Source organism: Maylandia zebra, linkage group LG9 (genome assembly GCF_041146795.1).
Source record: "Maylandia zebra isolate NMK-2024a linkage group LG9, Mzebra_GT3a, whole genome shotgun sequence".
Lineage (NCBI taxonomy): Eukaryota > Metazoa > Chordata > Actinopteri > Cichliformes > Cichlidae > Maylandia > Maylandia zebra.
Genome location: NC_135175.1, coordinates 9,918,439 through 9,940,144, shown reverse-complemented (window position 1 = coordinate 9,940,144; position 21,706 = coordinate 9,918,439). Strand labels below are relative to the sequence as shown.

The following is a 21,706-nucleotide window of genomic DNA, read 5'->3' as shown; positions in this document are numbered from 1 at the left end:
TTGAAATTATCTGAGCACATTACAAGTACATATTTGCTTACTCTGTATGCTCAAATGTGGCCCGTTATAGCCAACAGAAAAAAAGCGGAGGCCCGAAAAACAGGTGGGGGTCCTCCACCACCACCACTCACAGAGGCTGAGCAGTTGGCCCTCAGCCAAAACAGTGGGCGCCCTGTGGCCGAAGGCATCTCTGCGGGGACATCCTCTGAGTCAATAACCCCGCAAGACACAAGTGCCTACATAAGGGGTAAATTCAAAATAATACATGATGGGCATACATCCTTTCTTCACAGTCACCTTTGCAGTGCGACACATTCATTTGATAAACTCTTTACCATAATGAATTATTTTGTAGTGAAGTTATTTTCCGACTGATTTTGCCTTCCCTCAGTCTTGGTTGTCTTTGAGAGCATAATGACAATGAAGTGTAAGGTGATTGGTATGTTTGTTAATTGCCATTTGGTCCCTTGTAAGTTATAAGTGACCTGTATAAACCTCATATTCTATCAGTTGATGGTGATGGTGTACTGCATCTGGTGCAGCCTCCTGTTGAGCCAGACCAACATGCAGTTGTGAGTAATACTCCACAGATTATATGAGTGTACAGTAGAACTGCAATGTTGTTTATTTCTTTACTACAGGAAAATAATGAAGAAACATTGACAGCTGTTACAGAGGAGGAAGCAACAGAGACACTTTATGAGGTGTACATCTTTTAATACTTTGTGTACAGGAAATACAGGCGACCAATAAAGCCAGTTGAACAAAACATCTGTTTATTCTTCTATCAACATGTTGAGGTGATGGGTCAAAAGAAATGATTGTGACATATGGTGTCTCTGACTGCACTTCCATCTTGTATGTCCGTGGGAGGGTCAGGATGTTCATGGTTTGGATCACTGCTGATGTTTGGTTCAGAAGGACAGTGTTCTCCTCTAATTGTGGCAATGTTGTGAAGAATCACACATGCCACAATAATGTCACATGCCCTTTCTGGGGTGACCCTGAGTCTTTGCAGGCACTGGAACCGGGCCTTAAGCATTCCGATAGTCATTTCAATTCTGGCTCTTGTCCTGCAATGAGCCAGATTATATCGCTGCTGTGGGCCCGGTTCAGGGTCAGGGTAAGGGGTAAGCAAATAGGGTAAACATGGATACCCCCTATCACCAAGCAAGTAGCCAGTGAACTCTCCTAAGACAGAAGGGTACACTTCAGTTCAAATGTCCCTGAAGCAATTGGTCTTTATATATTTTAAAGTATTCTCAACTCACCATGTCCAAATTTTGTGCTCAGTGTACATTCACGGAATATTTGTGAGTCATGGACAGAGCCTGGCCACTTGGCTTCCACATTTGTGATAATGTTGGCAGCATCATATATGATCTTCACAGTGCAGAGAACACAAATTAGCATCCATTACTATGATGAAATAATTTGTTAGTTTGAAATGCTACAGGGAACTATGTACCTGTACATTAATGCTGTGGAAAGACTTCCTGTTCACATAGTCTCCTTCATTTACTGAAGGAGCAATGATTGGAACGTGAGTGCCATCTATACAGCCAATCACGCCTGGGAACCCTGAAAATAAATGTAAAATTTAAGTAGTAGTTCAAGTATCACCACATCATAAATTAAGTTTTGGTCATCCTGATACCTACAACTTTGTGGCATCCCTCTTTGATAAATCTTGTGGGTCTATGACCGGGGAACACCACAAACGAGTACAGGAGACGTTTCAGTGCAACTGTAACATTCCTGACTGCCCGACAGACGGTAGCCTTGGAAACGTGCTCAGCGTCACCAATATTATACAGAAAGCTCCCGTTTGCAAAAAAACGAAGTGCAATACAAATAATATGTACAGAACTGAGAGGATGTCCGCGATGTGTCACATGCGTAATATATGGCCTGAGGATGTTATTCAAATAACTTATAGATTGTGCTGAGAAACGGCAACGTTCGCACAGACAATCATCAGGAAATGATAAAATGTCCAAACGCGCTCTAATCACTCTCTCCCGGCGGAGAGCTCTGCGGAGAATTTGGGCTTCACGATCTACTGGCTCTTCAAGGAAGGAGCACGCCATGTCCGACACTTCCTACTGTCAGGTTTCCGACAAAGGGGCGGAGACAGTCAGGGTTAGTTGTAGTAAACCTGCTAGGGGGCAGGTTAGCTTCACGGCGTGTGTCGTCATAGTGACTCACTCAGGCTTCAGCTGAACTCGCTTTGTGAAACCGAAAACCCAGAGTTTTCGTTAACTCAGGGTATACTTACTCAGTTTTTCCACTAAACCGGCTTCCTGAAACAGGGCCCAGGAGATCATCTGCATAGAGCGAGACCTTATGTTCTGTATTGTTTCTCCAAATGCCGTGTACCTCTTTGCAACTGCGGAACGCAATGGCAAGGGGTTCTATGGCCAGATCAAAAAGCAGGGGCCTGAGAGGACATCCCTGGCGTGTGCCACTGTGAAGTTTGAAGGGTTTTGACAATTGGAGGTTAGTTCATATTGTAGCAGATGGTTGAGAATAGAGTAATTTGATCCATGAAGTAAATTTCGCTCCAAAGCCAAATCTATCAAGGACTGCAAAGAGATAATCAAACTCAACTCGATCAAAGGCCTTTTCAGCGTCAAGCGAGACCACACATTCATCAGAGTCTGTAGAGCTGGAGTAGACTATGTTAAATAGCCTCCTTATGTTAAAATATGAATGACGACCTTTAATGAAGCCTGTCTGGTCTTTCGAAATAATTTTTGGAAGAACTATTTCTAGTCTACGGGCAAGTATCTTGGCTAATATTTTAGCGTCTGTGTTCAGTAGAGAAATGGGTCTATAGGAGGCACATTCCAACGGATCTTTTCCTTTCTTTTTAATAAGTGTAATACAGGCTTCATAGAATGATTGAGGAAGAGATCCTTGTTTCTTGCAGTCCGTGAGGGTTGCACTAAGCTGCGTGGACAGTAATGAAGAGAAGTGTTTGAAAAATTCTGACGGAAAGCCATCCGGACCTGGACACTTACCAGAATGCATCGAAGCTATAGCCAAGGAAACTTCTAACTGGGAGATGGGTTCATCCAGCCTTGTTTTAAGTTCTGTTGGAATTTCAGGAATGTTAAGTTTAGCTAAAAACTCATTAATTGCATTACAGTCAGTTTGGGACTCTGAGGTGTAAAGCTGTGAGTAAAAATCCCTGAACACTTCATTGATTTTTTCATGATCTGTGACTATGTTGCCATCTTGTGCTCAAGAACTTCTACTCCTGCACCATCGAGAGCGTCCTGACGTCAAACATCTGCACCTGGTTTGGGAACAGCACCAAGCAGGACAGACGAGATCTGCAAAGGGTGGTGCGCTCGGCAGAACGCATCATTCAATCAGAGCTCCCTGACCTGCTGTCCATCTACACCAAGCGGTGCAAGTCCAAAGCTAGGAAGATTATGATGGACCTCTCCCATCCCAACAATGGACTCTTCTCACTGTTGAGGTCTGGGAAGCGCTTCCGCTCCCTTAAGGCCAAAACAGAGAGAATGAGGAGGAGCTTCTTCCCCCAGGCTATTCGGGCCCTGAACCAGGTGTAGGACTGGACTCTCCCAAACACGTCACTATAAGACTGGACTCTCACACACGTCACCACACGCACCACCACACATTTCCTATAATCCTATAATTCCTATAATTTACAATCCTTATCTTTATAATCTCTTCTGCTATTTGCACATTTTTACTGTAAATTCCTAAGTTAATTTGTAAATTTTTGTAGTAAATTGTAAATATTGTAAAACTTTTCTTCTGTCATTTAATGGTCGGGCATTGTACAGCTACAAGCATTTCACCCCCATGTCATACTGTGTATGGTTGTGTGTGTGTGACAAATAAAATTTGAATTTGAATTTGTTGTCGAATTTTAAGAATACTTTGCCTTGCCCGAGAACCTTTTAGAAGGCTCGCCAGTAATTTATCAGGTTTGTCACCATGCATATAAAATTTGGATTTGTCATGTAAGAGTAAACGTTCAGTCGAGTACGTTGTGAGTAGGTCAAGTCTTGTTTTAAGTTCTACACGCTTTTTAAATATTTCATGACTCTGTTTGAGAGCATACTGTTCATCAGTCTCCTTAATCTGTTGCATTAACTTGTTCCTTTCATGGGTGGACTGTTTTTTAATTCTTGCCGAATAAGCAATAATCTGGCCTCTGATATACGCCTTAAAGGCATCCCATACGACAAGGCTGGAAGTCTCTGGGGAAGAGTTGGTGGCAAAGTAAAAGCGTATCTCATCCTGGATAAACTTTACAAAATTTTCATCCGACAGGAGGGTCGAGTTGAAACGCCATTGTGCAGCTTTAACAGGAGGATGTGGAAGAGACAGAGACAAAGTAAGAGGGGCGTGATCTGAAATAACTATGCTATGGTAGGCACAGGAGTGGACCTGCTGCAGACAATTAGTGTCAATGATAAAGTAATCAATTCTTGAATATGTATGGTGCACATGTGAAAAATAGGAGTAATCTCTTTTATGAGGATTTAGAGTACGCCAAACATCACACATTCCATATTCTGATAGAAAGGCATGAATGACAGATGCAGATTTGCTTAAAACATTGCTCTTAGTGGATGAGCGATCCAGGGCTGGGTCTAACCAGCAGTTAAAATCACCCCCCAGAAAAAGAGAGTAGACATTTAAGTCGGGCAAAGAGGAGAATAGTTGTTTAAAGAAATTCTCGTCATCTGTATTAGGAGCATACACATTTACTAGAGCAACAAGACTGTTATACAGTTTCCCACTGACAAGATAAGATAAGATAAGATAGAACTTTATTAATCCCTCGGGTGGGTTCCTCTGGGAAATTCGACTTCCAAAAAAAGCACAGCAACGACCGAAGTTACAGTTACAGAATTGTTATATATATATATACACACACACACACACACACACACACACACACACACACACACACACACACACACACACACACACACACACACACACACACACACACACACATATATAAATACAGAGACAAATATAAATAAAATATACAAAGGGGATAAATAGAATAAATAGGAGTAAAAAATAAAAATACAAGTGAATTGCACATTTCAAGTATTGAGTCTATTGCACTGTTGACTATTTACAAAAAGTATTGCACAAGGTATTGTACAGTGAGGTGAAGAGGCACTACAGCTTAGTTGTTCCCCCCTCCTTTGTCCTCCTGTTTCCCCTCCCTCTCCCCTCCAGAGAGGAGTTAAACAGTCTGATGGCGTGTGGGACAAAGGAGTTTTTAAGTCTGTTAGTTCTTGTCTTGGGGAGAAGCAACCTGTCACTGAACAGACTCTTCTGATTGTTTATGGCCGTGTGCAGAGGATGCCCAGCATTGTTCATAATGTCCATCAGTTTCTTTAATGTCCTTTTCTCTGCCACTGTCACCAGAGTGTCCAGCTTCATGCCGACCACAGAGCTAGCCTTCCTGATCAGTTTCTCCAGCCTGGATGAGTCCCTCTTTGCTGTGTTGCTCCCCCAGCACACCACAGCATAGAAAAGTACTCCAGAAACCACCGACTGGTAAAACATCCTCAGGAGCTTCCTGCAGATGTTAAAAGACCTCAGCCTCCTGAGGAAGTACAGTCGGCTTTGGGCTTTTTTATACAGGTGCTCTGTGTTGCATGACCAGTCCAGTTTATTGTCCACCCACAGCCCGAGGTACTTGTACTTGTTGACCACCTCCACCTCCTCCCCCTCTATCTGAACTGGCAGTGGACCTTCTCTGGACCTCCCGAAGTCCACAACCAGTTCCTTAGTCTTTGAGGTGTTGAGTTGCAGGTGGTTTGTGTGACTCCATGCGACAAAGTTCCTCACCAGACTTCTGTACTCCTCTTCCTGATCATCCCAGATACACCCCATGATGGCTGTGTCGTCTGCAAACTTCTGAATGTGGCATAATTCAGAGTTGTAGCAGAAGTCAGAGGTGTACAGGGTGAAGAGAAGAGGGGACAGCACAGTTCCCTGTGGTGCTCCTGTGCTGCTGACCACAGTGTCAGACGTGATGTCCTTCAGCCTGACGTACTGTGGTCTGTCGGTGAGGTAGTCGGAGATCCAAGCCACCAGGCAGGGGTCCACCTCCATCCTGTTCAGTTTTTCCTGAAGCATACAGGGCCGGATGGTATTAAAGGCACTGGAAAAGTCAAGAAACAGGATCCTGACCATGCCTTTTCCCCCATCCAGGTGTGAGTGGGCTCTGTGTAGGATGGCATCCTCCACTCCGACACCCGCCTTGTATGCAAACTGTAGTGGGTCCTGGGCATGTTGTACCTGTGGTCGGAGGAGGTTGAGGAAGAGCCGCTCTAGAGTCTTCATAAGATGTGACGTCAGTGCCACCGGTCGGAAGTCATTCAGCTCATTGGGCCGGTTCTTTTTGGGGACCGGGACGATGCAGGATGTCTTCCATAGGGCGGGCACTCTCCCCAGTCGCAGACTGAGGTTGAAGACTCGTTGTAGCGGCTCCCCAAGTTCAGCAGCACACGCCTTAAGCATCCTAGGACACACCTTGTCTGGGCCTGCTGCCTTTCTGGGGCGAAGCTTCCTCAGTTGCCTCCTGACCTGATCCACTGTGACACTGGGAGGTGTTTGGGAGGAGGGGAGGGGGGGAGATGTCTTGCTGCTGAGAGAGGGATTGGAGGAAGGGTGTCATGGTGTCAGGAAGGGGGGGAAGCGAGGGAGGCAGGAGAGTGGGGAGAGGACTCTGTAGTGAAGGTGAGGGTGAGGGTGGGGGGGTTGTGGGCTGGTCAAACCTGTTGAAGAAGTTGTTGAGTTCGTTTGCCTTCTCCACAGTCCCCCCCACTGTGCTTTTCTTGGTGTTGTGGCCTGTGATGGTTTTCACACCATTCCAGACCTCCCTCATATTGTTCCTCTCCAACTTCTGCTCCACCTTCCTCCTGTAGGTGTCCTTTGCTTCCCTCAGGCAGCGTTTCACCTCCCGCTGTGCTGCTTTCATCTCCTCCTTCACTTTGCTCCTGAAAGCCTTCTTCTTCATGTTGAGGACTATGACTATGACATATCTACCATATTTGTCTGCTATGACATTGTGGGCCTCAAAGGGAATGTTCTGCCTGACCAATATAGAGACCCCACGTGCCCTAGCTTGGAAAAGTGAGTGAAAACACTGGCCCCTCCAACGGGAGAAGAGACGGACATTATCAGAGGCCCTGACGTGGGTCTCCTGCAGGAAAGCCACGTCAGTGTTACGGTGTTTAACATGTGACAAAACCCTCCGTCTCTTGACTGGATGATTTAGACCTTTAACATTCCAGCTTAGAAAGTTCAATTTCAGACTCATCTGATTTGTAGAGCAAAGAAACTATGCACACTGGCCTTAGATGATAAGAACAGAATAACTTTACAGTGGGTGGAAATTAGTTCAGAACAGGTTAAAAAAAAGAACAGTGTATGAGGTTCAAAGCAGTGACCCTTACCCTCCCCAAACCCTCCCCACAACAGAAAATGGCTGCCAAAAAAAAGAACAAGAACAAGCAGCGAGCTCTTCAAACTTAACATATTTAGAGTGTTACTCCTCCTGTCTATGATACCAATAACCTAGGTATTGAAGCAGTCGAACCACTGCTCCGGTGGCCATAGCATAGTAAGCTGAAACCCCTTATAATACTGTTAAGTTTCGAAACTGTATCAGCCACCAAGTCCAAATGTAATTGCTGGAGTGTTTCAAAGCAGAGTCCAAGTATGTAAACAAACAACCAAACACAAAAAGATGATGTAGTTCAATAAGTACTACCGTTATAACTGAATTATTGAATAAGAACAGACAGAAGGCTACGAGTAGATAACAAAACTCCCCGTCTCCGTGCAACAGGTATTACGTCATTAGCCAACGGGTAGAAGTCAATGAGGTTGTCTCCTTATTTAACAAAGAAAACAAAATAAGATTATCGAGTTAAATTAAAGTAATAATCAGCATTTCAGTGCTATAGCACTCAGACTACATCGCTACACTCGGAGAGGAAAAGCAACGTCTTACGTGGATCCCGACTGCGCCTCCATACCTATATGGAATGTTTGGTACCTGCATTTGGTGCCATTGTTTTATCAGTAATAATTCTTCACGGGGCTTCCGGAGCCTTTGGGAGCCTCTCAATGTACTGTTGAGCCTGGTCCACGGAGCTGAAAAACTTTCTGGCGCCTCTGGCCTGCGTTATGCGAAGCCGTGCTGGGAAGAGGAGAGCCGGCCTCAGGCCTCGCCCGTAGAGCTCCGACATAATGTCCTTGTACTGCGCCCGCTGATTGAGGACCTCGGGGCTGTAGTCTTCCACAATTCGGATAGGCACGCCTCGGTAGTCGAATTTCCCTCTCCTCCTAGCTTCTCGGATGATGAGGTCCTTGATCTGGTATCGGTGCAGGCGGATGATCACCGGGCGAGGTGGGCGTCCCACGGGCGGCTTCGCTGCGAGGGAGCGGTGCGCTCTATCGAGCTCCGGTGGAGACTGAAGTATTTCTTTGCCCAATAACTCACAGAGAAGGTTGGAAAAGAAGTGAGTGGGGCGCCCACTTTCAGTGTCTTCAGGCAGTCCAAGGACGCGGATGTTCTGACGCCTGCTACGGCTCTCCAGGTCAGTGACTTTGTTCTTTAGCTGGTTGTTGTCTTCGCGAAGAGCGGCACACGTGTTTTCAAGGTCAGCGACACGTTGGCTCAGGTCTTCAGTTGCAAGCTCCAAGGATGAAACTCTCTCGGCCTGTTCCTCTTGGGCTTGTCGTACCTGGTCCAGTTTTGAATCGAGGGCGTTAAATGAGGTCTTAAATTCAGATGCCAACTCTCGGTGCTGCTGGAGCAGCGTGGTGATAGCCTCCAGTGTTAAGCTAGCGTCCTCCTTTTTGTTCGCTTTTGCACTCTTAGCAGCCATTGGAAAGGGTCAAAAGTGTTCAAAACACTAGAAAAGTAGTTACGAGTGTAAGCGACTTAAAGGTGGCAGTTGAAGGGGTGAAACTGGTCAAAGCGGAGTTAAGTTCACCACAGCAGCTCGTTCCTGCGTCTATTCGGGTCGCATGCTGACCGGAAGTCCTAAATATCCCACTTTAAGCTTTACTTAAAGCTTACCTGTCAGCCACGTTGAAATGGTCACGCCTGAGGCCCGCTCTTTACTCAAACAGCACGGTAAAGAAGTGGTCCTTGACCACTTGGTTTTTAATGGGTTCCCGAAGTCCCGCGGGCGCCACTCGGGCTAACTGGACGCCGCCAGGCCTGACCACGCATCTGTGATCAGGAGTCGATGCCACACGCTGAGCAACCGCGCTCCTAGGGATTACCGTCCCCGTCCTAAATAATTTAAATAAATTTAAAAGCACCACTGTCGATTCCACAGTTAAATTATCTGGTGCCCGAGTCCAACCCTGCTAATCAATGTGGGAATAAAATCCCCTATCCAAATGTCCTAATCTAATCTCGTTTCTTGGCTGACGTAACACATTCACACACATAACACACCAACTTCAAACAGACGTCACATCAACTTTGAAATTCACCCCAGCATTAATCACAATAAGCTTTCATCAAATATTCCCCAGACTCTACTTTTATTTATCACAAATTATTACAATAGGGTTTTACCATGGGTGTTTGTGTAACTATTGTCACTGAATAAAAGCCTGCTTGGGGACGCTGGATTTTTGGAGTTGTCTGGGATCATGTGAGGAGCTTGTAGCTCCAAGATCCTGATCCGACACTTCCCTTGCAAGTTTAAAACCGATCGAGCTCTGATCGTCTTGATTCGTTCATGGTGATAAATCTCTGAACTAGTGGAGCCTGCGAGTGCAGACCTAACAGTAGCGATAGTGTCTGTCTCCTGAATCCAAACTGGAAGCTGATTCCACAGAAGAGGGGCCTGAAAACTGGATTCTACCTGGTGCGCTGTGCTGATCATGCGTGTTCATATACGTGGCAACAGCAGACGTGCGTAGATCAACAATGGGTAATATGGAGTGCAGGAGAGAGTACGACCATGCAGCGTTAAAAGCGTGGAAGTACTTATATTACTTCAAGTGTTATTCTGTAAAAAGTGGCAAAAACATTAGCGTCCGTTGTACACTCTGCGAAAAATTACACTTCAAATCTGAACAAGCACCTAGCACGCTACCATGGGAACGGAAATTCACAGAGAAACCACCAGATCCCCCACTGATATGACCACCGGCCCCACTCCTGCTAAACAGGTGAAAATAGATTTTTTCACATAGTTTTTTTTTAAAAACTGTTGTATAGAATTACATTTTTGCTTGATGCGATTTCCCTAAAATTAAGAGATTAAAAATAATAAAACAATTTTTAAAAAGAGACTTTTCCATTTGACTGAATTTTTATATGATGGATTATGCATAAAAATAGAACTGGGCTGAAAGGTCTATTGCTTTATTAAGTATTCAGGTGTGTACCAAAAAGTAACTAAGTAATAAGTAAATAATTACTTTTGAAATTAAGTAATCAGTAATGTAACGATATAACATTTTTTGAGAAGTAATCAGTAATAAGTAACTAATTACTTTTTTCCAAGTAACTTGAACAACACTGATCCACACACAAACACTAGAGAACAATCAGCCACCGCTTCTATTCTTACAAACGTCACAATTTGCAATAATAACAGTTTGAATGTTTTTATTCACATGAAAGTGTTTCTACATATGAATCATTAACAACTGTCAGATTTAATGTGATTTCTAAACAGAGAAAATCTCAGCTTTGTGTTTTGTGTTCGCATTAGACCTGATATAACAAAGAAAAGAAAGAAAGAAAGAAAAGATTTTTTTCTCATCAAAGTTTATAAATCAAGTGTACAGTTAGCTTTGATTTAGAAGCAGCGCAGTATGAAAGAGATGTTTCACAGAACATTTACCAGAGACAGACGCTGACTAATATGCTACAGTTCATCTTTATTCTTTTCTAGTTGTGTTAGTGTTGCCATAACTCTGCGTAGGTTCTCTTCATTGTGATTGATTTCTGCAGCTGTTGTCTCAAAGTACTTATTCATGTACTCCTTGCCGGCTCCCACGAAAGTCTGTAGGTCATCCATTAAATCCAGCACTGGTGTAAGCAGTGATGTAAAACGTTTCACTGACTTCAAAAGTTCGTACAAAGGATCCATGAGACGTTTAACATCATCAAGGACAGCAGGAACATAGGCTTTGTCTAAATTATTTTCAGCCTGGAGGACAAAAATAAACCAAATTAATGTAACAAAATATACAAAAGTATGTAGTGTAAAGAGTGCAAACAGACTTTTGTATGATGGGAAATTGTTTTTTGTTTTAGTTGTCATAGCAAAGCATGTTTTTCTGTTTGGAGTCTGTCAACATCCATGTCATTGACAGACTCACCTTCCTTCTTGCTGTTTCCTTTTGTAATTTTTCAACGTTTCCTTTCAGCTCCTCCTGCAAAACCAGAAAGAACGTCAACAAACATGCGTGCGAAACATGTAACTGGGACAAAATGAGCATTTTAAAAGTAAGGAGAAAAGCTTAACCAGTGATCGGACGGTCATGATTTAATGGTAAAGGTGGTTAATTAAAAGTTACATTCTTTATTAAAACAACAACAACAAAAAGAAAGTTAACAGTCAGTTTACCAGTTCGCCCTTGTTTATCAGTGAACTTGAAAGATGGAGCAGACACAGCAAAATCCTAACTAAGCCTTCGGTAGTTGTGACACCACTCATGGTCAACTGTGCCGCTGCCATCAAAGTTTCTGAAACACATGAGAAAGTATCAATAAGGATTTAAGGAAATAAAGATTTGTAAAGAAATGTACAAAGAGAACTTTCTAAGTTTAAGAGATGTTGCATGAAAATCTGCCTGCAATATGTTTTGAGTCAAAGCACCTCTTTCATTTGAATTCCAAAAAGTCACGTTCTGCTTACATGAAAATATCAGCTTCTTTTACATGAACTACTGTGACCTTGAAAGACCTTCCACAGTGAACAAAACGAAACAGAGACTATATTCAGAATATGCATGTGCGTGCATGGATTTATACTAGCTGTCTGTGTATCCTAAATGCACAGACACTGTGGGTACATCAGGGAGTGCATCTGAGATCAGATATAAGATAAGATAAGATAAGAATAACTCGTTATTGTCATTGCACATTCATATTTGGTACAATAGTACAATGGAATTGGAAACTGTCCCACATCGGCACTAAACACAACTAAACACAACACAACATGTAGTGGATTTTTAAAAAGTGAAAATAAAAAAAGGATGAATTAATAAATGACACAATGAATGTTTATTGCGCATAAAACTAAAACTAAAACCTCTGGAAAAGGCTGCTGCTGCTGCCATCGCTTGTAAAAGTGGACCAAGTGCTCAGCTTGAGAAAAAGTTGAGAAAACAGAGAAATTTGGAACAATAGATTTTTAAAAATGCTGCAAATGCTTTATATACAAAGTGACTCAACCCACAGGGAACACAGTCAGATGTGAGTCGCCCTTTCACTTTTGTTTTCAACAAAGTGTTTCTGTCCAGGGTGTACCCCGCCTCTCACCCTATGATAGCTGGGATAGGCTCCAGCGCCCCCGCGACTCTGAACAGGATAAGCTGAAGCGAATGGATGGATGGATGGTGTCATGGCTACTGAACGGACCCACGCGCAGACAGTTCTTTCAACGAAACAAAAAGGGGATTTATTTACAATAGGGATCACCTTAGTGCAAAATATATGTACAGTGAGTTGGGAGGGGGTCCAGGGCTCCAGGGAGAGAAGGGGGGGGGGGGGGGGGGGGGGGGGCGGAATCCACACACACGCTTCCTCTTCCACTCAGTCACCGCCACCGTTCCTCCGCACACACGCACTCCTCTTCAGCCGCACTCGCTCCAACACTCCACACACTGCCCCACTTGGACAGGTCCGGTAATTCAGTCCAGAATCTACAGACAGAAGGTCAAGGTTAGTTCCACAACATAAAACACGTGTAAGCGATTCTTCTTTGAATATGCCGCGAGCACGAACTCAGGTGGTTCGACGTTCCAGCGGTGAGCTGCTCTGTGCCACTGCCTTAAATAGCAGCTGGGGAAATCAGCCGGATCAGCCGCAGGTGGACACCATCCACAGGGGTGCGTGGGCCAAGAGTGAGAGCCCGTAATGAGCTCCACCCAGGCAGAGAGGAGGAGGAGAGACAAAAAAACCAAAACTAACAACAACAAAACCTGTAGCGAGCGTGGGCCAACCAGAGAGACACGGGGACCGTGACAGATGGTTTCTGTTTGTCTAGTCTGCTTTATAGGAATAGAAGCCCATCAGCTATTGTTATGACATACCATGACAAAACACGCTTTTCTTTCAGTTTGACACTTCATAAAACGTGTCATAAGTGGATTGTGAATTATGTTATATATTTTTATTAGTGTTTAAGAAGTGTCCTGATTTCGTATTTGAGGTAAGAGACAAACGACTGGAGGTCCATTGTGCGTCAAAACAATGATTTTATTAAAGCACACACGTGTGTGGGAAAGATGAGCTCTGCAAAACATCAGCCTCGATCTCCCCAGAACAGTAAACGAGCAGTCATATATATAACATAGTCGATGACAAGCATCATGCGTCAAAGCAGATAAGAAACATGCATCAGTTCCAGTAATTCCGACCTTGGACATATTCTAAAAAAGAACAGTTCCTTCCTCTGTTCCTCCGCCACCGCCAGATGCTTCCTGTTATTTCACTTACTGCACTTCACTTATTTGTGGAACTAAACTGTCACGTATGCAGGTAAAACAACTTTGCAGTTTCGAGCAAAACAAGTCTATATACTGTGTATGTGTGTTCAGGCAGACTATGTGTCTTGACCTCAGTGCATGACCTCACTCGACAAACAAAGACATCTTAGAAGTATACTTCCTGACTCCGTTCGAGTCATCTGTTACTAGGCAAACTCCAATGCAGCAGGCTGCTGAACACACACAGGCCTCTATTCTGTTTACAGGTTATATGTAGTGTATTGTATTGTAAGCATGTATGCAATTCTTTCATGGCTCCAGGTCACCTTAACTTCCTATTGATCGGCCAGACGTCGCGCTGACCGAAGCTTCAGACCATTAATTAACTTGACCGAGCTTCAACTCTTTAATTAGCACAAAATGCAATATGGATAACATGGTTACAGTTGCACCTGCAATGAAAGATTATTATGTAATTATGCTCACACCTGAAATACAAACTTTAATGTAACATCAACAGTTTCAATAAATGCTCTAATGAAATGATAATGATAAATGATACGTAATGCAACAGTAATGATAATGTTATGAATAGTAACAGTAAAATAATATTCTAATCTCTACACTCCTCCTCTTTGGCAGAAGAGGTTTGTTTTCTTTTGGTACAGTATGACTCTCAACTTGCTATACTAGTTACATACTTGTAATTCTTTCAGTTTAAGGGAAGAAAGAAAATAATATATACTAGGCTTTTATAAAGCATGTCTGCTATATTCAAATGATAGAAGATTCTTTTAAAAAGTACACACAGAGCAGTTAGTGTGATATGATTTATTTTAACTTTATTTATTTAGGGCCAGCCCTCATTGTTGTTGTTGAGAATTCAAGTTAAATAGAATGTGTCCTTATAGTATGTCCAATAAATCTCTACTGAATTAATCCTAGAATAAAATCTAGAATCAAGCACACAAACAGATGATTCTCTGAGCGTTCAAGACAATCTTTCACACATTCTTCTTCATCTAGTTGCTCTGATGTGAGACTTTGTGAAAAAAGACTTGCTGGACTGTTTGTGTGGCTCGTTGGTCTAGGGGTATGATTCTCACTTTGGGTGTGAGAGGTCCCGGGTTCAAATCCTGGACGAGCCCACGTGTTGTCTATAGAGCCTCTCAGCTGCCACATGCTGTTTAGGCTCCATTTGAAAGAATCTCTGCAGCTGCACACATGTTCCCATAGTCCCTCATACAGGGACAGCTAACAGATCTGATATGAAGGATGTTGTTGGCCTTGTTCTTATTGTTTACCATTTAAATTCTCCAAAAAGTTTTTCTAAGGTAATTATTTGTTATTCAAGATAACACAGAGTTTTATTTTAGATTAAATAAGAGAATTCAATTCAAACTTGTACACAGAACTACTACAATACACAGTTATGTATCATATATTATAAATGTGTAACTCTCTCACACGACTTTAACAATATGCATGTGGAAGAACGCACATCAGTTTTACTGATACACAAAAGGGCCAAAAATAAACATCAGTAAACATTAGTACTTCAGTACCACGAAGGAATCTCTTTCAGTGCATTATGCACACATGTAACTTATGTACCAAGTGAAATAAAATATTACAGATGAAAATTATGTGATGATTTTAACTGCAAAATTCAGATTTTAGGGTCAAAATGTGACTTAATTTGTGGTGTAAGGTTTCTGGTTATGAAGCTTGACGCTGTCATGCTCATCTGTATGACTATATGCTCATGCCACTGTGTTGATTGCAGGTGGGTGCATGCTCCATGTTGCAGGGTTTTTCTTCAGGTACTCTTTTTTTGTCCGCCATGATCTAAACACATGCACCTCATTGGAAGCTCTAAATAACCCACCTAAATTGGTTCTTAATTTAAAATTAAAAGTGATCATCTGAAAATTAGACGAAAGCTTATTTGTGACAATCTAAGAAACATGTAATTGAAGCTGCTCCTCTTTGCTGTGGGCAGGTTTGAGAGCAGCCACCTGGGCTTCGCTGGAGGGCAGCAGGAGCAGCCTCAGCACCTCACTCCTCCTCCGCCTGCAAGCACACCTCTGCTGTGACCTGGAAAATGCCTAAGGAAGCTTTTCCCTTTTCACTTTGGGTGTAAGCGGTCCTGGGTTCAAATCCCTGATGAGCCTGTTTGGTTTTTGGGGCTTTGCTGTTGAACTGTTCATGCAAGTCCTGGGAAACTGTAATTTGCTATTTTCAGATGTCATAAAAACTCCCTCAAAAGCCTTCAGCTGATCCAAAATGCTGGAGCGAGAGTACTGGCAGGGCCTAGAAAGAGAGAGCATAACGTTCAAGACTGAAGATTTTTTATTTGTCACATGCATAGTCATTAAATTACAAAACAAACAGTGAAATGTCTCCTGAACTGCTCCTTTGACTGTACAAAAAAAGACATTACATACAATAAGTAAATAGATTTTAAAAGTCTGGAAATTTTAAATCAAAAATCTGAAAATGTACTTTGTGCAAATGGAGTGTTAAAGTGTCTTGTGCCATATTAGCACAGCAACGTATTGACAGAGCTGTGCAAGTAAACAAGTGACCAGAGTAATATAAACAGAGTAATTCAACTGAGTGACCAGAGAAGTGTAAACAGTAATGCGACCAGGGTAGTGTGAACAGATTGATATAAGGTCCTGTTTCAGTCACTTATTGATGCTATGAGGGGAGTGGGGGCGTGTTCTGGTTTAGGACTCGTACGGCCTGAGGAGAGAAGCTCCTCCTCGAGTGTCTGTTTTGGCCCCGATGGTGTGGAACCTTCTGCCTGATTGCAGAAGTCGAAACATTTTGTTACTGGGATGGGACCAGTCCTTTAATATCTGAGATGCTCTGGACCAACATCTCCTGGTGTAAATGTCCTGTAGGGAAGTTATATTTGTGGATCATACTGTATTTGCATTTGTAACGCAGCAGCGTTCTGACGCACGGATCACTCTGGTTCTCAATCCTGGACACAGTTATTCCCACACCAGGAAGTGATGTTCTGTGTGAGGATGCTCTCCACAGCGCCTGAATAGAAAGTTCTGAGGACCACTGGAAAAACCTGCTAACTTCCTGAGTTGTCGGAGACGGTACAGGCGCTTGCCTAGCCTTTTTGGACTGGACGTGAATGTGAGCAGACCATTTCAGGAATGAGGAGATGTGAACACCGAGAAAGACAATGAAGCAGAAACTGCTAAGAGTGGGATTCAAACCCACACCTCCAGGGGAGAGTGAGCACTAAACACAGCACCTTAGACCACTCAGCCATCCTGAAACAGATCGAGCTGAACTGATTTTCTGATAAATCCAGAATCCAGTTTAAAATCCTTCCCTTCACATAAAAAGTCTTGAATGAACCTTTGGTCTAACTGCTCTTCACACCTGACTGGTAACAAGATGGCGCTGCTGTGTGTGGTTGCTCGTCTGTCACTCTGAAGTTTGTTTCTATTATTTCTGACCTGTGTCATTCACCAAACAAAGTCTCTGCTGAGGTATAATCGCCAGACATGATGATCACCTTTTATTGAAAAGGTCGGCACCACCAGGCCTCTTATCACAGCTCCTGACTCTGACCCCTCTGTCTCTGTGTTACTGTCTTGATTAAGGAATACACCTGTTTACTCGGGGATGTGCCAACTTGCACCACGGTGCTAGAGCATGATATTGATGTCCAGGGAGCTAAACCTATTAAGCAGCATCCTTATCGAGCCAGCCCCCATAAGCGCTTGCTCATGAAACAGGAGGCTGACTATCTGCTGCAACATGGCTTAGCGAAGCCCAGTCAAAGCCCCTGGAGCTCGCCTTGTATAGTGGAATCTAAGCCAGATGGCTCGCCCCGTTTTATTACAGACTTCCGGAAGGTGAACTCTGTGACTGTGGCTGACTCACATCCTCTCCCAAGAGTTGAGGATTGTGTGGACAGTATTGGACTGCTCAGTATGTCACTAAATTAGATCTTCTTAATGGTTACTGGCAGGTCCCTTTAACTGAACGTGCCTCTAACATCTCTGCCTTTGTTACACCTGATGATTTTCTACAATACGCAGTCATGGCTTTCAGCATGTGTAACGCTCCTGCCACCTTCCAGAGGCTGGTAAATAAAGTCCTCCGTGGCCTGTCCAACTGCAGTGCCTACGTAGATGATCTAGTAATTTATACTGAAACATGGCAAGATCATTTGGAAACGTTACAGCAGGTATTTCACCGTTTGGCTCAAGCTACTCTGACTCTCAACTTAGCTAAGTGTGAGTTTGCCAAAGCTATAGTGATGTACTTAGGCAGGGAGGTGGGACGTGGACAGGTCCGGCCCATAGATGCCAAAGTGGCAGTGATTAAAGAGTTTCCCACACCTACCACCAGGCGTGAGTTGAGTAGGTTTCTAGGGATGGTGGGCTACTACAGAAACCTTTGTAAAAATTTCTCCTCAGTAGTCAAGCCATTGACTGACCTACTCAGCCCAAAAGTTGAGTTTATATGGTCAAGTGAGTGTCAAGATGCTTTTGAGAGTGCGAAAGCCCTCCTCTGCCACACTCCTGTGTTAGCTGCACCTGATTTGACACGACCATTCAAACTGGAGGTTGATGCCAGTGCTGTCGGGGCTGGGGCAGTGCTGTTGCAAGAAGACTTGCAGGGTTTGAACCACCCCGTTTGTTACTTTTCCCGCAAGTTCAATAAAAATCAGTTAAACTACTCCACCATTGAAAAGGAGACCCTGACTTTGTTGTTGGCTCTTCAGCACTTTCACGTATACCTGGGGTCCAGCATGTTACCTCTTGTTGTGTACACCGACCACAACCCACTTGTGTTCCTTACTCGCATGTTTAATCATAACCAGCGCCTTATGCGCTGGGCTCTGTTGTTGCAGGAATACAACTTAAGTATTCACCATAAGAAGGGGTCTGAAAATGTTTTAGCTGATGGTCTGTCCCGCTTGTAAACATGTTTTGCTGTGTTTGTTCTTTGTTTTTGTTCACACTCTTTAATGTCTGCTTCTGCCCAACATAGGTGGTACTTTAAGGGGAGGGGTGGCCCCGCCTTCCTCTATGGAAATCAAAGTGTTCCAGGACTCACGGGGGATTGGCTGGCCCGGACCTATGCCCGCCCCACCTTCATTCAGGTCAGAGCGTGCCAGACCACTCACACCATTGGCTGCTGAGGGAGCCTTGAGTACGACAGACCAATGACACAGCTGCCTGCAATCACCTGAGAAGATAAAAGGCTGAGGATTCTTCATTCGTGGAGGGACTTGTTGATTTGAACAGACTGTGGAGACGGTCCCTCCTGCCTTTGCACTGCTGCCATTTGAGCCTTTGTTTTGAGTTGCCTCCTGTGAGATGTTTAGATGAGTAGTGTTCTACTGGTGTTATTGGTGTTACTGGAGTTGTTATGTTTGTTTAAAATCACTCTATTGCCTAGTGAGTTGTTTCACTAACGGTTTTCAGTTGTGTTAATAAACCTTATGTTTTTCTTTTTATCTAACCCCCTAGTCTCTGGGCTCGTTTATGTTACGTCCGCTGAGCCGGGTCGTAACACAGAGCATAAACTAACACGTCACTTGGAGATAACTGTAGATTTTTCCTTCATGGTTTCAAATGTAAGCTGGCTGATTTGGTTCATTTTTGTTTTTTTGTTTTAAACTGAGCAAACCTGGTCTTCTCCTGAGGACTGCTGCAGGTATCATGCGAGCATGTTAATTTATTAAAAAACCAACAGCAAAAACCCCCAAAATAGAATGAAACTCATTTCAGGAGACAAATAGCACTGATAGAGACATTTTTTTTGTACAGATGACGGGCAAACGGAAAGTTTCTAAAGAGTCGTGCACACACAAGTAGACTACTACAACATGCTACTTAGTTAGGAGAGTTTGGGAATGACAACTAAGCGGAACAAGATTAGACCCAAACATTGTCATCGAAACAAAAACACAAAAAGCTGAGGGGAGGGAATAGAGAGGAGGAAAGCTGAGCTGGCAGCGGGGTTGCTGGAGGAAGGCTGCGCCGCCTCGCCAGCTTAGATCTGCAGGGAGATTTTTACGTTGTGAGAAGAAGGGAATGTTTTTGAAGGGTGCAGAAGCTGCACGTTTGACTGTGGTGTGAGAGGAGCGTGTGTGTCTGTGTGTGTGTACCTTATCGTTCCTGCTAGCAGAGGATTAAAAGCGTACAGCCAGTCGTTCATGTCGTTCTCGTTGTTGGCCTGCAGGAGGATGCCTCCATGTTTTGTGCACACTGCAAATGTGTTGGGCGTCTGAAAAGAAAACATCACATTATATTCATGTTCATTCAAATGATAAATCCCAGTCCATTTGCCATTTCATCAATCAACGTGCACCAAAACAATTTGAATGAATTCTCATTAAAAGACAAACGTGTTACATCCAGCCTTTCTCTATCCTGCCTCAAACCTTAAGCATGGCCTGCTGGTCTTCGCTGTATTCCACCTGTGCTGTGGAGAGGTTGAGGACGCCTCGCTCCACGGGGTCCTGGTCGCTGTTGTAGATGAAGTCGTAGGGCCGGCGAACAACCACAAAATGCTTCCCCCATGAGTTAGAGCGAGGCTCCACGAAGCTTAGAAAACCCTTCTTGGACACAACAGATCTGAAAAGAAGAGATTTTATTCATTTATTTATTTTTTAAGAGAGCGCTTGTTTTTCTGAGGAAGAAGCAGAGTTGGTTTGTTTCCAGCTGAAATCATCCAGGCTCAGGAATTTGAATCGATCCACATCATTTCTGCTTGAACTAGAGAACATGAGTGTCGACTTACATTTGGTCTGTGAGACACATGTCATAGTGACAGTATTTGGGTTAATATGGCATTACTCACCCTGGTCGCATTTCTTCAATATCAGGCACCAAGTTCAGGAACTCGTTCTTTTGCAGCCCGCGCAAGGTAGGAGGTCTCCAGAGTGGGAACCATCGGGAAGTTTTCACAGTCTGAGCAGGAGGGACTGGAGGCACGTGATCTGTTCTCAGGGGTCCTTTAACACAAATCACACCAAGTTAGAATCAAATAGATAACCTGTCAATAACCGTTTGCAGATCGAGGTCAATGTTCCTAAAAATATGTTTACTTCTGGCCCATGGAGCCACAGCGGGAGTCCGACAGAGAGGGGCAGGTAGAGGAAGGGGTGAGGGTGGCACTGCTGAAGCTCGTCACGGATGGATCACGTCCGATCGGTGAGATGAGAGAAAGCTGAAGTGAAACAACAGCAGGATGAGGTAGACGTCAATATAGGAACTCCCTGATGTGACACAGAAAGGCTATTTTTTTATTTCTTTGTATTATTTCTCACCTTGCAGTCACTGATGCTGTTCACCAGCTGCTTGTATTCAGTATTGAAGGTGTGTGTCAGAAGGCGCAGGCACTACAACACAACAGGAACAAGACCGATCAGCTCCGAGCAGAGAAGGAAGAAGGCAGCAACAAGAACGCCCACTAAGCCCACGTTTTTCTCACCTTGGTGGCCAGCTCCTTCTCACGCTTTCAAAGGTGGTGCTGGAGATCTGCGAGGAGACGGAGGTGGATGTGGACAGAGTGCCGGAGCTCACGCTGGGGGACAGAGACTCACTCAGGGACTTGGTGGTGGGAGCTGTTCCCACGGGAGCCGCCTCTCCCAGAAGGTGACGGGTCTTTTCCACCTGGACGAAAGATGGGGGCGAATGTGAGGTGGGGAGAAGAGGGGAGGTTAGTCATGTAAAGTCTGTACTCTAAGAAAAAACTTTTTAGAATAGCACTTTGGTCTTTGAGCTGAAAAGTCATTTTTCCCTCTACGATATTAAACAGATTTATTTCTTTATGAATCTTTTAAGGCCCCACCTCCTGCAGCTGCTCCATCTTCTCCAGCTCCCACTGGTGCTCTAGGATGAGGCTATCTCCTCTGGGCCTCCAGCCGGCCAGGTTCTCCTCTCCACGCACATAAGCCACTGATGTGTCCAGGACCTTCCTCCTCCTCCTCTGCATCCCT

At 44.0% G+C, this 21,706-nt stretch overlaps 1 protein-coding gene, 2 long non-coding RNA genes and 1 other non-coding gene across 5 annotated transcripts; 1 reads left to right on the top strand and 3 right to left on the bottom strand.

Moving 5' to 3' along the window:
- Positions 1–710: 710 nt before the first annotated feature.
- Positions 711–2,324, bottom strand: LOC143420236 (uncharacterized). 2 transcript variants are annotated; one of them, XR_013100068.1, is made up of 3 exons: positions 2,279–2,324; positions 1,272–1,383; positions 711–1,191 (listed from the first exon to the last, which is right to left on the bottom strand). It is a non-coding gene; the product is annotated as an uncharacterized LOC143420236 (long non-coding RNA). The 2 variants fall into 2 exon arrangements; XR_013100067.1 differs by lacking the exon at positions 2,279–2,324 and adding an exon at positions 1,469–1,653.
- Positions 2,325–10,704: 8,380 nt separating this feature from the next.
- On the bottom strand, positions 10,705–12,755 carry LOC143420476 (uncharacterized). The gene is made up of 3 exons (XR_013100306.1): positions 11,628–12,755; positions 11,380–11,433; positions 10,705–11,207 (listed from the first exon to the last, which is right to left on the bottom strand). It is a non-coding gene; the product is annotated as an uncharacterized LOC143420476 (long non-coding RNA).
- Positions 12,756–13,340: 585 nt separating this feature from the next.
- On the bottom strand, positions 13,341–20,884 carry LOC143420235 (kinesin-like protein KIF1B). Its single transcript, XM_076887979.1, has 5 exons — positions 20,813–20,884; positions 20,566–20,719; positions 20,147–20,339; positions 19,871–19,989; positions 13,341–16,029 (listed from the first exon to the last, which is right to left on the bottom strand). The coding sequence occupies exons 2-5, from the start codon at positions 20,574–20,576 to the stop codon at positions 15,825–15,827; spliced, it is 528 nt and encodes a 175-aa protein (XP_076744094.1). The 5' UTR covers positions 20,577–20,719; positions 20,813–20,884; the 3' UTR covers positions 13,341–15,824.
- trnap-ugg (transfer RNA proline (anticodon UGG)) lies at positions 14,793–14,864 on the top strand. Its single transcript has one exon. It is a non-coding gene; the product is annotated as a tRNA-Pro (tRNA).
- Positions 20,885–21,706: the final 822 nt, after the last annotated feature.

Excerpts from the sequence above, each read along its gene's own strand:
- LOC143420235 (XM_076887979.1), bottom strand. Across the intron at positions 19,990-20,146 it reads ACCAGCAGGCCATGCTTAAG|ACGCCCAACACATTTGCAGT; the intron begins GTTTGAGGCAGG and ends TTTTCTTTTCAG. Across the intron at positions 16,030-19,870 it reads CTGCTAGCAGGAACGATAAG|GCCCTGCCAGTACTCTCGCT; the intron begins GTACACACACAC and ends CTCTCTTTCTAG.